This window comes from Salvelinus namaycush, chromosome 1 (genome assembly GCF_016432855.1).
Source record: "Salvelinus namaycush isolate Seneca chromosome 1, SaNama_1.0, whole genome shotgun sequence".
Lineage (NCBI taxonomy): Eukaryota > Metazoa > Chordata > Actinopteri > Salmoniformes > Salmonidae > Salvelinus > Salvelinus namaycush.
Window position 1 is genome coordinate 15608587 of NC_052307.1, and position 16534 is coordinate 15625120.

At 42.6% G+C, this 16534-nt stretch overlaps 1 protein-coding gene and 1 pseudogene across 1 annotated transcript; one reads left to right on the forward strand and one right to left on the reverse strand.

The window, feature by feature from the left end:
• The first annotated feature begins 7225 nt into the window (after positions 1–7225).
• On the forward strand, positions 7226–10247 carry aldh3b2 (aldehyde dehydrogenase 3 family, member B2). Its single transcript, XM_039001377.1, has 6 exons — positions 7226–7364; positions 7498–7583; positions 7682–8273; positions 8526–8692; positions 8779–8878; positions 9360–10247. The coding sequence occupies exons 3-6, from the start codon at positions 7868–7870 to the stop codon at positions 9557–9559; spliced, it is 873 nt and encodes a 290-aa protein (XP_038857305.1). The 5' UTR covers positions 7226–7364; positions 7498–7583; positions 7682–7867; the 3' UTR covers positions 9560–10247.
• Positions 10248–10290: 43 nt separating this feature from the next.
• LOC120050583 lies at positions 10291–16510 on the reverse strand (annotated as a pseudogene).
• Positions 16511–16534: the final 24 nt, after the last annotated feature.

Here is a 16534-nt window from a genome sequence, read left to right on the forward strand (position 1 = left end):
ATTTACAATGAAGGCCTACCCGGGCCTAACCCAGACGACACTGGGCCAATTGTACGCCGCCCTATGGGACTCCCAATCACGGTCGGTTGTGATACATCCTGGAATCGAACCAGGGTCTGTAGTGACGCCTCTAGCACTGAGATGCAGTGCCTTACACCGCTGTGCCACTCCGGAGCCGATTAAAACTAGTCAGACGCATCCCAAATCGCTGTCTAAATTCACTTGAATCACTTTGGTAGTAATACGCATTAATGTTTTATTGATTTACGTTTGTTGCTCAAACTTAATGTATATTGTTAAACTTTGTTCATCTTTGAGATCAATATTACTTATCTTTTAGAAAGTTCATGTGACAGGTTTGAACAACTTCATTACTCATTTCTTTGATTGATTCTCTTTTGCGTTGTCTGATTGGTTGCCTGGAAACCCGACGTCTATGTGGGCAGAAATGAGTGTTTGAGTCAGGAAATGTTTCTCTCACCACCTCTACAAGCCAGAATGTTATAGAAGTATATTTAAATGTACTTTACTGGTTGTCTGTGTGGTTGGTCCTTTTGGTGGCAGAAAAGTATAATTACATGCTGATGGTGCATTTGGATTTCTATCACCTGAAGCATGCACAGAAGCATGTAAACATGAACATGTGCACCAGCTTGGCAAGTATGCATGCCTCTCCAGTAAGTATCCATCCTTCTCCAGCATGTATTTGTATCGCATGCTTCAGGTGATCGAAACGCTCTACAAGCGCTTTGAAAACCTTCCTGTGGATATATTGTCTCACATTCCTACCGCCCAAAGGACCAACTGCAAGGACAACCGGTAAAGTACATTTTAAAATATAATTTTATTCACCATTCTGACTTGTTGCGGTCATGAGAGGAAACTTTCCTGATTCAAAAACTAATTTCTGCCCGATGTAGAGTTAAATGCAATTCAACAGGTTTCCAGGCAACCTGATTGGCTGAGTCATTTTCCTCTGATACTGGGGTTTTAAAAATATGGATACTGCCCATGGGCTGTCCTCTGTTTGGCACACACTTTTCACCAGGCTTATACACTACATGGCCAAACGTATGTGGACACCCCTTCAAATTAGTCACTTTTTTTTTTAACCTTTATTTAACTAGGCAAGTCAGTTAAGAACAAATTCTTATTTTCAATGACTGCCTAGGAACAGTGGGTTAACTGCCTTGTTCAGGGGCAGAACAACATATTTTTACCTTGTCACCTCGGGGATACGATCTTGCAACCTTTCGGTTACTAGTCTAACACTCTAACCACTAGGCTACCTGCCGCCCCGTATAAAACCGAGCACAAAGCCATGCAATCTCAATAGACAAATATTGGAAGTAGAATGGCCTTACTGTAGAGCTCAGTGACTTTCAATGTGGCACTGTCATCGGATGCCACCTTTTCAACAAGTCAGTTGGTGAAATTTCTGTCCTGCAAGAGCTGCCCTGGTCAACTGTAAGTGCTGTTATTGTGAAGTGGAAATGTCTAGGAGGAACAATGGCTCAGCCGCGAAGTGGTAGACCACACAAGCTCAAAGTATGGAACCGCCGAATCGCATAGCGCATACAAATCATCTGTCCTCGGTTGCAACACTCACTACCGAGTTCCAAACTGCTGCTGGAAGCAACATCGGCACAAGAACTGTTCGTTGGGAGCTTCATGAAATGGGTTTCCGTGGCCGAGCAGCTGCACACAAGCCTAAGATCACCTTGCGCACTGCCAAGCGTCGGGTGGAGTGGTGTAAAGCTCCCCGCTATTGGACTCTGGAGCAGTGGAAACGCGTTCTCTGGAGTGAATCATGCTTCACCATCTGGCAGTCCAACGGACGAATCTGTGTTTGGATGCCAGGAGAACATTACCTGCCCCAATGCAGAGTGCCAATTGTAAAGATTGGTGGAGGAATAATAGTCTTGTCGAGATCTGTGTGGAAGAACTTGACTGGCCTGCACAGAGCCCTGACCTCAACTCCATGTAACACCTTTGGGAGGAATTGGAACGGCGACTGCGAGCCAGGCCTTATCGCCCAACATCAGTGCCCAATCTCACTAATGCTCTTGTGGCTGAATGGAAGCAATGTTCCAACATCTCGTGGAAAGCCTTCCCTGCAGAAGGTGTACTGAATATGATTTGATCTAGAATACTAACTACAAGACTTGTTTCCTTTACACATAGGAATACACTGGCTTTTGTCTGACATGTGTTTCAGGAACAGGCTGGAGGAGCCCTGCATGAAGACCCGTCTTTTAGAGTGTATGGAGCTGCTGAAAAGGGCCAGAGCTGCCTTCCAAGCTGGCCGCGCATTTGACGAGAGCTTCAGACAGGTCCAACTGGAAGCCCTAGTGCGCATGTTGGTGGAACACGAGTGTGACTTTGTGGATGCACTTGGGAGGGACCTCCATAAGGTGGGTGTACAGAGGTTATACTCCAGATGGAAAATTTTAATAATTTAATTTAATCTAATAATTTCTCCATAGTTTAGTAGGAGCTGAAGAGGTTGACAAGATGCAGACCAGTACATAATAACAATATACAGCGTATTCGGAAAGTATTCATACCCCTTCACTTTTTCCACATTTTGTTACGTTACAGCCTTATTCTAAAATTGACTAAATCGTTTTTTTCTCTCAATCTACACAATACCCCATAATGACAAAGTAAAAACAGGTTTATATACACTGAACAAAAATATAAATGCAACATGAAACATGGGACCAACACTTTACATGAGCTGAAATAAAAGGTCCCAGAAAAGCTTCTTTCTCTCAAATGTTTTCAAACATTTGTTTACATCTCTGTTAGTGAGCATTTCTTCTTTCCACGACAATCCATCCACTTGACAGGTGTGGCATATCAAGGATCTGATTAGACAGCATGATCATTACACAGGTGCACCTTGTGCTGGGGACAGTAAAAGGTCACTCTAAAATGTCCAGTTTTGCCACACAACACAATGCTACAGATGTTTTTGAGGGAGCGTGCAATTGGCATGTTGACTGCAGGAATTTCCACCAGAGCTGTTGCCAGATAATTTTATGTTTATTTCATTACCATAAGTCGCCTCCAACATCGTTTTAGAGAATTTGGCAGTGCGTCCAACCGGCCTCACAACTGCAGACCACATGTATGGTGTCATGTGGGCGAGCGGTTATCTGATGTCACGGTTGTGAACGTAGTGCCCCATGGTGGCGATGGGGTTATGGTATGGGCAGGCATAAGCTACAGACAAAGGACACAATAGCATTTCATCGATGGCAATTTGAATGCACAGAAATAACATGACTAGATCCTGAGGCCCCCTGTGAGACCATTTCTTTTAAGGCAGTGGTTCCTACTTTTTATAGTCCCGTACCCCTTCAAACATTCAACCTCCAGCTTCGTACCCCCTCTAGCACCAGGGTCAGCGCACTGTCAAATATAGTTTTTTTGCCATCATTGTAAGCCTGCCACACACACTATACTATACATTTATTAAACATAAGAATGAGTGTGAGTTTCTGTCACAACCCTGCTCGTGGGAAGTGACAAAGAGCTCTTATAGGATGAGGACACACATAATAATACATTTTGCTCTTTTATTTAACCATCTTACATATAAAACCTTTATTTGTTCATCAAATTGTGAATAGCTCACCACAGGTTAATGAGAAGGGTGTGCTTGAAAGGATGCACATAACTCTGCAATGTTGGGTTGTATTGGAGAGAGTCTCAGTCTTAAATAATTTCCCACACACAGTCTGTGCCTGTATTTAGTTTTCATGCTAGTGAGGGCCGAGAATCCACTATCACATAGGTACTTGGTTGTAAAGGGCATCAGTGTCTTAACAGCGCAATTTGCCAAGGCAGGATACTCTGAGCGCAGCCCAATCCAGAAATCTGGCAGTGGCTTCTGATTAAATAAAATTCACAGAACCGCTTGATGCAATTTCGATGAGGCTCTCTTGTTCAGATATCGGTAAGTGGGCTGGAGGCAGGGCATGAAAGGGATAACGATTCCAGTTGTTTGTGTCATCCGTTTCGGGAAAGTACCTGCGTAATTGCGCATCAAACTCACTCGTTTGCACACACAAAATCATACAATGATGGAAAGACCTGTGTGTTGTCCTTGTTAATGCAGACAGAGAAGAACTCAAACTTCTTAATCATAGCCTCAATTTAGTCCCGCACATTGAATATAGTTGTGGAGAGTCCCTGTAATCCTAGATTCAGATCATTCAGGCGAGAAAAAACATCACCCAGAGACCAGTCGTGTGAGAAACTCGTCATCATGCAAGTGGTCAGACAAGAGAAAATAATGATTAGTAAAAAGAACTTTAAGCTCATTTAAAAAAAAAAAAACATGTCAATACTTTGCCCCTTGATAACCAGCACACTACTGTATGTTGTAAAAGCGTTACATGGTCGCTGCCCATATCATTGCATAGTGCAGAAAATACACACGCGTTCAGGGGCCTTGCCTTTAACAAGTTAACCATTTTCACTGTAGTGTCCAAAACGTCTTTCAAGCGGTCAGGCATTCCCTTGGCAGCAAGAGCCTCTTGGTGGATGCTGCAGTGTACCCATTTTTTTTTTTTTTGTCTTTTCCCCCAGCATTGTCCCTGCCATATTCGCGGCAGAAGGAAGAATTAAGCACTCCACAATAGTATGGGGCTTGCCTGTCCTAGCCACTCGGTAGCTCACCACCATATAAGACACTTCTAGCCCCTTCTTATTAATTAGTTGCATTTATGCACGTCTTACTACTCGAAAGTTGTCTTAATTCTCTTTGGCTGCATCAGATTCCCAACTGTCAGTGTCCATGCTAGCTGGGCTACCTGTATTTTACATTGTTGTTATTTCGCTGATCACTAGATGGTTTAATTTTATTTGTGGCAGTGAAACTAGGCTAATCAGGTGAGGGGGGAGGGGAGGGGGGGGGGGGGGGAAACTCACCCAAATGTATAGCCCGTTGGAAAATATAAATGGACTGTTTGAAAATGTGAAGAAAAATACATTTTTATTTGGTGTACCCCCGACGGCATTGCGCATACCCCTGGGAATACCTGTTTTAAGGTATCTGTGACTAACAAATGCATGTCTGTATTCCGAGTCATGTGAAATCCATAGATTAGGGTGTAATGAATTTATTTCAATTGTCTGATTTCCCTCATATGAACTGTAACTCAGTAAAATCTTTGAAATTGTTGCATTTTGTTCTATATAATGTATATGTGTGTGTATATACACTACCGGTCAAAAGTTTTAGAACACCTACTCGTTCAAGGGTTTTTATTTTTACTATTAGAATAATAGTGAAGACATCAAAACTATGAAATAACACACATGGAATCTTGTAGTAACCAAAAAAATGTCAAACAAATCTAAATATATTTTATATTTGAGTTTCTTCAAATAGCCTTTTCCTTGATGACAGCTTTGCACACTTGGCATTCTCTCAACCAGCTTCACCTGGAATGCTTTTCCAACAGTCTTGAAGGACTTCCCACATATGCTGAGTGCTTGTTGGCTGCTTTTCCTTCACTCTGCCTGTCCGACTCATCCCAAACCATCTCAATTGGGTTGCGGTCGGGGGATTGTGGAGGCCAGGTCATCTGATGCAGCACTCCATCACTCTCCTTCTTGTTAAAATAGCCCTTACACAGCCTGGAGGTGTGTTGGGTCATTGTCCTGTTGAAAAACCAACGATAGTCCCACTAAGCCCAAACCAGATGGGATGGCGTACTGCTGCAGAATGCTGTGGTAGCCATGCTGGTTAAGTGGGCCTTGAATTCTAAATATATCACTGACTGTGTCACCAGCAAAGCATCCCCACACCATCACACCTTTTCCTCCATGCTTCACGGTGGGAACCACACACGCAGAGATAATTCATTCACCTACTCTGCGTCTCACAAAGACACGGCGGGTGGAACCAAAAATCTCCAATTTGGACTCATCAGACCAAAGGACCGATTTCCACCGGTCTAATGTCCATTGCTTGTGTTTCTTGGCCCAAGCAAGTCTCTTCTTCTTATTGGTGTCCTTTAGTAGTGGATTCTTTGCAGCAATTTGACCATGAAGGCCTGATTCTGAACAGTTGAATTTGAGATGTGGCTGTTACTTGAACTCTGTGAAGCATTTATTTGGGCTGAAATGTCTGAGGCTGGTAACTCTAATGAACTCTGGGTCTTCCATTCCTGTGGCAGTCCTCATGAGAGCCAGTTTCATAACGCTTGATGGTTTTTGCGACTGAAAATTCTTCAAATTTTTCGTATTTACTGACTTAAAGTAATGATGGACTGTCGTTTTTTTCTTTGCTTATTTGAGCTGTTCTTTTTTTAGTTACTACATGATTCCATGCGTTATTTCATAGTTTTGATGTCTTCACTATTATTCTACAATGTAGAAAAGAGTAAAAATAAAAACCCCTGAGTAGGTGTTCTAAAGCTTTTGACACGTGTGTGTGTGTATATCACCTTCTTTATTACTCCCAGTGATTTTATTAGGGAATCCACATTCCTGAAGGCACACATTGGTTCCCCAATAAATCACTGTGTGGCATTTTATAATGTTTATCTTCAAGGTAATCAGTAGTGTAAACAAACCGGCTACCATCAAGGCCTTATTTCAAATGTTCTGTCCGAGACCTGAGCGTTTGTGGTGTTTTGCCAGCCGCGGTTTGAGACGGTAGTTTCTGAACTGATACTGGTGAAGAACGAGGCTCTTCATGCCATCAACAACCTCAAGAAGTGGATGGAGCCGCAACAGGTGGAGAGGAACCTGGTAAGACTGTTGCAGGGTGCCCTGTGTGTGTTTTCTGAATACTGGGTCGTGTTCAGTTGGGAGAAACATTTTGAAATGGAGTGAAACGGGGAGGTACTACTACCTGAATTTGTCCAGTAAAAACACAGTTTTCTGTTGCATAACCTTTTGCTATGTATGAGGGTGGGTTAGTTGGACTTTGTAGGAATACACAAGTTTTAAAGCCACTTAAAATATGATTGTTGGATCATCAATTAGTTAAATTGTCTTTGAGAGAACGGGCTGTCTCTCAGCTACAAAGCAATATATTGTGCTGAACTTGTCAAAACAGCTTAGAATAGTCTGGGTGCCAGTCTGTTTTTGCTCTATTTCCAACTTCTTATGGAATTGTCATGCCAAACAGTGACTATGCATGTAGTATCTGTGACTCATGAGTTTTCCATTGGCTGGGTAATGTGAGCTCCTCCCCTCTGCCTTCTTCTGATTGGTGCAGACCACCACGTTGGATGAGTGCCTGGTGGTGTTTGAGCCACTGGGGGTGGTGCTGATTGTGGGGGCCTGGTGTAGCCCTGTTCAGCTCTGTCTGGTACCCCTGGTTGGGGCCATTGCCGCAGGTAACAATACACTGTAACTATAGGCTTTAGGGCATTTAAGTGTCACACACTCAAACACAATGCTCATCCATTTGCATTCAATACTGAAAGTTGCTTGCCAATCGTTGTACTGTTGTATCTGTTTGTTCTTTAGGGAACTGTGTGATCCTCAACCCCTCAGAATGTAGTTCTCACACATCGGAGCTGCTACACCATCTCATACCGTCATATCTGGACAATGTGAGTTGAATTCAATGTTACACAGGTGGCTGTTTTGGTGACTTGTCATATAAGTGAGTATACCTTTTAACCTACAAACATTCCTGCTCTTTTCAAAGGAGTGTTACCATGTGACCCTTGCAGGGGTGAATGACCTGACTGAAATAGTGGACCTCAAATTTGATCATGTCTTCTTCACAGGTAAAAAAGGTTCTGATTTAAAATGTCACCATTGCCTTATCTGAATTTTGCGCCCTAATCTTTGTTGTATCAGAAGTAATGTGTGCTCTGTGTATGAGGTAATAATGGTTCCCCTAGGAAACCGTGGGGATGGGGGCAGAGTGGCACAGGCAGCAGCCCGCACCCTCACACCCGTCACCCTGGTCTTGAGCGGTGGTAAGAACCCCTGCTACGTGGACCAGCAGTGTGACATCACCACCACGGCACGACGCATCACCTGGGCGCGCTTCCATAATGCTGGGCAGAGTATGGTAGCACCCGACTACGTCCTGTGCCATGCCGAGGTCAAAACACAGCTGCTCCAGGCCTTGCGCTGCTGCCTCCTGCAGTTCTATGGTTCAGACCCCCAGGAGTCAAGGAGCTTTGGCCGCATCGTGAACCTGGAGAACTTACACCGCACCACGGACCCGCTGCGGAAGTCTGGCAAGGTGGCTGTAGGAGGCCAAGTGAATGAAGCAGATAAATACATTGGTAAATGAATGAGGAAGGAAGTTTTGAAGAGATTCTAAGGCCTGGTTTCCTTGACGAAGATTAAGCCTAGTCCTGCGCAAATAGCATGCTCAACAGAGAATCTCCATTGAAAGTGCTTTTCAGTTCGGGATTAGGCTTAATTGGTGTCCAGGAAACTATTCATACATGTATATGCACCTGATTTACAGTCTGTGTACTACACCACAGTATTTGTACATAATGACTTTTGTTTATATATTTGTTTGTGTGAAGCACCAACCATTCTGTGCGATGTGATCGACTCGGACCCTATCATGCAGCAGGAGGTTTTCGGCCCCGTTCTGCCCATTCTGACCGTCAACAGCATAGATGAGGCAATCTCCTTCATCAGTCGTCGAGAGAAGCCTCTCTGTGTGTACGCTTACTCTAGCAACAGCAAGGTGACTGGCACAAGCTTACACACACAATTCATGTGTACACATACAATATATGCTGGCTGTCATGCCTCTTTCTGCTTCCCGTGCAGGTAATCTCAAGGCTAATGAGTGAGACCTCAAGTGGGAGCTTCTGCTCCAATGACAGTGTCCTGCAGAGCCTGATGGTGGTCCTGCCTTTTGGGGGAGTAGGTAGGTTTGAGAACGGTCTGCCTGGGTCAGATTACTGCCTCAGGTCTTCAACCCTTCTCAGTACAGAGACCTGGGTCATGTTCAGTAGGACATGCTGTAATAAAATGTTTTGCAGCAGAAATCTGTTCTTATTGAACAAAGTATTAAAAACAAACATGCTATTGACAGGTGAAAGCTAAGATCCGTTATTGATGTCACTTGTTAAATTCACTTAAATCAGTGTGGATGGAGGGGACAGGTTAAAGAAGGATTTTTAAGCCTTGGTAATAGGATTGTGTGCAATTCAGAGGGTGAAGGGGCAAGACAAAAAATGTAACGGTATGGTGGTACAGTACGTGCCTGGCGCACCGGTTTGTGTCGAACTGCATCTCCCTTAAAAAAAGAAAAAAGATTCCATAATAAGGTCTGACAGGCAGCACCATAGTGAATGAATAAATATATTATATTAACCCTCCCATATTTGGTTAACTCTACTTGACAGGTGCCAGTGGGATGGGTTCCTACCATGGGCGCTACAGCTTTGACACCTTCTCACACCGGAAATCATGCCTGCTCAGAAACACTTGCATCGAGTGTGTCACCTACCTGCGCTACCCACCATATGAGGAACGCAATCTGTCACTTATGACCTGGGCAAGTAGCCTTTCCCAGAAGAGCCAGGGCTGGTGCCAGATACTGTGACTGTGTGCGAGTTGGAAGACGGAGACCTTTTTACAACACTGAGCCGGGCTGAGCTCTACTGTACTGGCTTGATTACACATCCACCATAGTTGTTGAAACCATGCTGTAAAGCCCAGTGTGAAAAGAGGATATCTGAACCTACAGTACATTCTGAGGACCGGTTGTGATAGTTCTCCAATATGACAATATATTCAGCACTTTGCATTTGATGTAGAACATGATGCTAATGCAGTGACTATGATCAGCAAGTTTATTTACTGCAGCATGGCATGATAGCCCATCAGTATAAATATTGTATCTATGGGATATTTTAAGCTATTCATCCAGTGCTCTCTGAAATACTTTATAAAGAAGCTTCTTGTGACCCAACCTGTGACATTTAAATACAACAATGTACATTGTGTGCTTCCAACACAGGATTATAACTTGCTCACTTCATTACAAAATTTGAATTCTTTATTCGGTATTATCCTACTGTCACAGGTTATTGTTGTAGCAGTTTCCACATTTCATTAAAAGCAACGTGCCACTCAGTATGTTAAGGTTTAGCCTCCAGCAAAGTCGAACTTGGATTCTAGTCTTTATTTGAAATTTAGGGGCAGTTCCATTACGAGATATTCAAGCTTAGACCATCAATCTGTCTTTTACATATGCCAATGATGAATTCAACCCTTAAACAGAATAAATGTTGTTTCAAAGTTCCCCAGTCTGTTCATTCATGTGTAGATGTGTCACTCAGGTCTTTTGTAGATTTTCTCCTCATTACCTTATTTCATGGCTGTGTACCTGGCCACTGTAAACAGGTAGTCATTCAATCTGTGGGAAAACGTGAGGTGAATGTTCATCAGCTAGAGCACACCACATTCTAAAATGTGCATACCAGGAACATAGTGGCTTGCGAAAGTATTCACCCCCTTGGCATTTTTCCTATTTTGTTGCCTTACAACCTGGAATTAAATTAATTTTTGGGAGGGGGTTTATCATTTGATTTACACAACATGCCTACCACTTTGAATATGTTTTATTGTGAAACAAACATAAGACAAATTAAACTTGAGCGTGCATAACTATTCACCGCCTCAAAGTCAATACTTTGTAGAGCCACCTTTTGCAGCAATTACAGCTGCAAGTCTCTTGGTGTAGGTCTCTATAAGCTTGGCACATCTAGCCACTGGGATTTTTGCCCATTCTTCAAGGCAAAACTGCTCCAGCTCCTTCAAGTTGGATGGGTTCTGCTGGTGTACAGCAATCTTTAAGTCATACCACAGATTCTCAACTGGTTTGAGGTCTGGGCTTTGACTAGGCCATTCCAACACATTTAAATGTTTCCCCTTAAACCACTCGAGTGTTGCTTTAGCAGTATGCTTAGGATCATTGTTCTGCTGGAAAGTGAACCTTCATCCCAGTCTCAAATCTCTAGAAGACAAACAGGTTTCCCTCAAGAATTTCCCTTTATTTAGCACCATCCTTCAATTCTGACCAGTTTTCCAGTTCCTGCTGATGGAAAAACATCCCCACAGCATGATACTGCCACCACCATGGGGATGGTGTTCTCGGGGTGACGAGAGGTGTTGGGTTAGTGCCACACATAGCATTTTCCTTGATGGCCAAAAGCAACATTTTAGTCTCATCTGACCAGAGTGCCTTCTTCCATATGTTTGGGGAGTCTCCAACATGGCTTTTGGCGAACACCAAACGTGTTTGCTTAATTCTTTTTATTGGGCAATGGCTTTTTTCTGGCCACTCTTCCGTAAAGCTCAGCTCTGTGGAGTGTACGGCTTAAAGTGGCCCTATGGACAGATACTCCAATTCCAAGACATATGCAGCTCCTTCAGGGTTATCTTTGATCTCTGTTGCCTCTGATTAATGTCCCCCTTGCCTGGTCCATGAGTTTTGGTGGTTGGCCCTTTTGGCAGGTTTGTTGTGGTGCCATATTATTTCCATTTTTTAATAATGGATTTAATGGTGCTCTGTGGGATGTTCAAAGTTTGGGATATTTTTTTATAACCCAACCCTGATCTGTACTTCTCCACAACTTTGTCCCTGACCTGTTTGGAGAGCTCCTTGGTCTTCATGGTGCCCCTTGCTTATTGGTGTTGCAGACTCTGGGGCCTTTCAGAACAGGTAAAGTTGAAGTCGGAAGTTTACATAAACTAGTTTTAATTACTCCAACCTAAGTGTTTCAACCACTCCACAAATTTATTGTAAACAAACTAGTTTTGGCAAGTCGGTTAGGACATCTACTTTGTGCATGACACAAGTAATCTTTCCAACAATTGTTTACAGACAGATTATTTCACTGTATCACAATTCCAGTGGGTTAGAAGTTTACATACGCTAAGTTGACTGTGCCTTTAAACAGCTTGGAAAATTCCAGAAAATGTCATGGCTTTAGAAGCTTCTGATTGACATAATTTGAGTCAGTTGGAGGTGTACCTGTGGACGTATTTCAAGGCCTACCTTCAAACTCAGTGCCTCTTTGCTTGACATCATGGGGAAATCAGCCAAGACCTCAAAAAAAAATGGTAGATCTCCACAAGTCTGGTTCATCCTTGGGAGCAATTTCCAAACGCCTGAAGGTACCACGTTCATCTGTACAAACAATAGTACGCAAGTATAAACACCATGGGACCACGCAGCCGTCATACCGCTCAGGAAGGAGTGGTGTTCTGTCTCCTAGAGATGAATGTACTTTGGTGCGAAAAGTGCAAATCAATCCCAGAACGACAGCAAAGGACCTTGTGAAGATGCAGGGGGAAACCGGTACAAAAGTATCTATATCCACAGTAAAACGAGTCCTATATCGACATAACCTGAAAGGCTGCTCAGCAAGGAAGAAGCCACTGCTCCAAAACCACCATAAAAAAAAGCCAGACTACGGTTTGCAACTGCACATGGGGACAAAGAAAGTACTTTTTGGAGAAATGTCCTCTGGTCTCATGAAACAAAAATAGAATTGTTTGGACATAACGACCATCGTTATGTTTGGAGGAAAAATGGGGACGCTTGCAAGCCGAAGAACACCATCCCAACCGTGAAGCACTGGGGTGGCAGCACCCGTTGGGGTGCTTTGCTGAAGGAGGGTCTGGTGCACTTCACAAAATAGATGGATGGCATCATGAGGTAGGAAAATTATGTGGATATATTGAAGCAACATCTCAAGACATCAGTCAGGAAGTTAAAGCTTGGTCGCAAATGGGTCTTCCAAATGGACAATGACCCCAAGCATACTTCCAAAGTTGTGGCAAAATGGCTTAAGGACAACAAAGTCAAGGTATTGGAGTGGCCATCACAAAGCCCTGACCTTAATCCAACAGAAAATTTGTGGGCAGAACTGAAAAAGCATGTGCGAGAAAGGAGGCCTACAAACCTGACTCAGTTACACCAGCTCTGTCAGGAGGAATGGGCCAAAATTCACCCAACTTATTGTGGGAAGCTTGTGGAAGGATGCCTGAAACGTTTGACCCAAGTTAAACAATTTAAAGGCAATGCTACCAAATACTAATTGAGTGTATGTAAACTTCTGACCCATTGGGAATGTGATGAAAGAAAAGCTGAAAGAAATAATTCTCTCTACTATTATTCTGACATTTCACATTCTTAAAATAAAGTGGTGATCCTAACTGAATTTTTACTTGGATTAAATGTCAGGAATTGTGAAAAACTGAGTTTAAATGTATTTGGCTAAGGAGTATGTAAACTTCCGACTTCAACTGTATATATATATATATATATATATGTACACTCAGATCATGTGACACAGATTGTACACAGCTGGACTTTATTTAACTAATTATGTGGAGGTAATTGAAGGTAATTGGTTGCACCAGATCTTATTTAGGGGCTTCATAGCAAAGGGGGTGAATACATATTCACACACCACTTTTCCATTTTTATTTTGTATAATTTTTTTAAACAAATTCTTTTTTAAATTTTACTTCACCAATTTTGACTATTTTGTGTATGTCCATTACATGAAATCCAAATAAAAATAATTTTAAATTACAGGTTCTAATGCAACAAAATAGGAAAAACGCCAAGGGGGATGAATACTTTTGCAAGGCACTGTACCTGTTCAAAACTGTGGCAACATCAGGATCGGCCTCACCTGACCGCACTATAGGGGAAACACTGAACAAATAAGACAGTGTTATAGTTAATATGGCTGTTTCTGGGACAATGTTCAGGATGACTGTTTTACAGTGGTTGGTCTGAACAACCATATGATTAGCTCAAATTGACCTGCATTCTGCTCGGCGACACACTGTCCGTGCTATGTGGAGGGCTGCACTGCTCTTTCCTACAGACTATGTAACCGGACAGACAAGTTAAGAGACCACATTAAACCAATATGCATAGATGTATTCACCAACAAAGGGACCTAATAAATAATGCATCATTGGTTAGTAAATGTCAATATACATGTATTGAGGTGCTTTAAACATGAATTAACATATCAAAACCTCATCTGATGTGTTACCTGGAAGTACGCTAAGACTATTTGGAATTTGAACCTGTAAACCGATCATCAATACTTCCACATCACCTTATAAATGTTCAATTCTCGGGCCAACTCTTTTCTCTGTATATATCAATGATGTCGCTCTTGCTGCTGTTGAATCTCTGATCCACCTCTACGCAGACGACACCATTCTGTATACATCTGGCCAATCTTAGGATACTGCTAACAGACCTCCAAACGAGCTTCAACGCCATACAACACTCCTTCGTGGCCTCCAACTGATTTTAAATGCTAGTAAAACTAAGTGCATGCTCTTCAACCGATTGCTGCACTCACCCTCCTGCCCGACTAGCATCACTACTCTGGACGGTTCTGACCTAGAATATGTGGACAACTACAAATACCTAGGTGTCTGGTTAGACTGTAAACTCTCCTTCCAGACTCACATTAAGCATCTCCAATCCAAAATTAAATCTAGAATCGGCTTCCTATTTCGCAACAAAGCCTCCTTCACTCATGCCGCCAAACATACCCTCGTAAAACTGACTATCCTACCGATCCTTGACTTCGGCGATGTCATTTACAAAATAGCCCCCAACACTCTACTCAGCAAACTGGATGTAGTCTATCACAGTGCCATCTGTTTTGTCACCAAAGCCCAATATACTACCCACCACTGCGACCTGTATGCTCTCGTTGGCTGGCCCTCACTACATATCCGTCTCCAAACCCACTGGCTCCAGGTCATCTATAAGTCTTCGCTAGGTAAAGCCCCACCTTATCTCAGCTCACTGGTCACCATAGCAACACCCACCAGTAGCACGAGCTCCAGCATGTATATTGCATGGTCATCCCCAAAGCCAACACTTCCTTTGGCCGCCTTTCCTTCTGGTTCTCTGCTGCCAATGACTGGAACGAATTGCAAAAATCTCTTATCTCCCTCTCTAATTTTAAGCATCAGCTGTCAGAGCAGCTTACCGATCACTGTACCTGTACACAGACAATCTGTAAATAGTACACCCAACTACCTCATCCCCATATTATTACTTACCCTCTTGCACCAGTATCTCTACTTGCACATCATCATCTGCACATCTATCACTCCAGTATTAATGCTAAATTGTAATTATTTTCACCTCTATGGCCTATTTATTGCCTACCTCCCTACTCGTCTACATTTGCACACTGTACATAGATTTTTCAATTTTTCTTTTTTGTGTTATTGACTGTACGTTTGTTTATGTGCAACTCTGTGTTGTTTTTGTCGCACTGCTTTGCTTTATCTTGGCCAGGTCGCATTTGTAAATGAGAACTTGTTCTCAACTGGCCTACCTGGTAAAATAAAGGTGAAATAAAAAATTTAAATAAAGAAATGAAAGAGAAGTTTCATCCAGAGTGGGTGCTTACAGGTAATATAAAGTTTGTCAGTGGTGGCAGCTCCTCTGTGAATGGTCGAGACAGCTTTCCAGGTCTGCCACTGGCTGGGAACTGAACTTGCTTTTCTCTGTTGGATAGAGTGAGATAAGAGTATGAATAGAATGAGAATGCCACTGGCTGGGGTGAGCTGTGTGTAATAATTCTACAAAAGGATTTGCAGAAATATATTTACTTATCTTTCTCTTGCAGGTGACAGAGGTGTGGCAATGTTGGATCCCACATCTTGTAAGACACACTGAATCTGTAGGGTTAGGCAGGTAAGCACTGAGTAAAATATAACATATGTTCATCATTACTCTCCAAAAATTAACTGAGTAAGTTCAAACTCAGACCTTGTCCAGCTGATCTGTGAAGTATGACCTTTGTCGATGCAAAACACAAGACCGTGAATACGTCACAAAGCATAATACCCAATAGAAGGAAAGGACATCACATTACCCTATTGCTGATGACAGCTCATCTGTTGTTCCCAATGCTTCAAACACATGATCTTCCTTGGGCCTTCTCTCTCCAGTGTAAGTGCTAGAGAAACCTTTGGCAATGACAAGATGATGAGCAAAGCTTTCTTTGATGAAATGACCATATGATGTGCAATGACTTGCTTGAATATTCACCTTTATCGCCCGTTTTTGTGTATATTTTGGGTATGCTGCTGTCTAGCTTTGTGCTGACAGTGGTGTTAAATGTGTGTCAAATCTAGCTAACTTGTTACCAAACAAGATACAATATTGTAGCATTAAAAGCGAGTTATACTATACAGCTAACTACCTTATTTTTGATCCAAATGATGTCTGTCCAATTCACAGTTAGACATGTTACTTTTGTTTGGATACACCGTAGGTGAGATGTCTTTGTAATCATTGTAATCATGTTTAAATAAAATAAAAACGCTCCTTGTGCCTCTTGTCTATCGGTGGCATCCGTATGTTAGTGGGCTGAACCAATCTGATCACACGACCAATGGCACGAGGGTGAGAGTAGGATTTTGATTGGCTATCAAAATATCTGTACATCTCACCTCTAGCGCTGATTGGACATGAAGCCAGAGGCATGTCCCGCTGCTGTGTGTGTTGTGT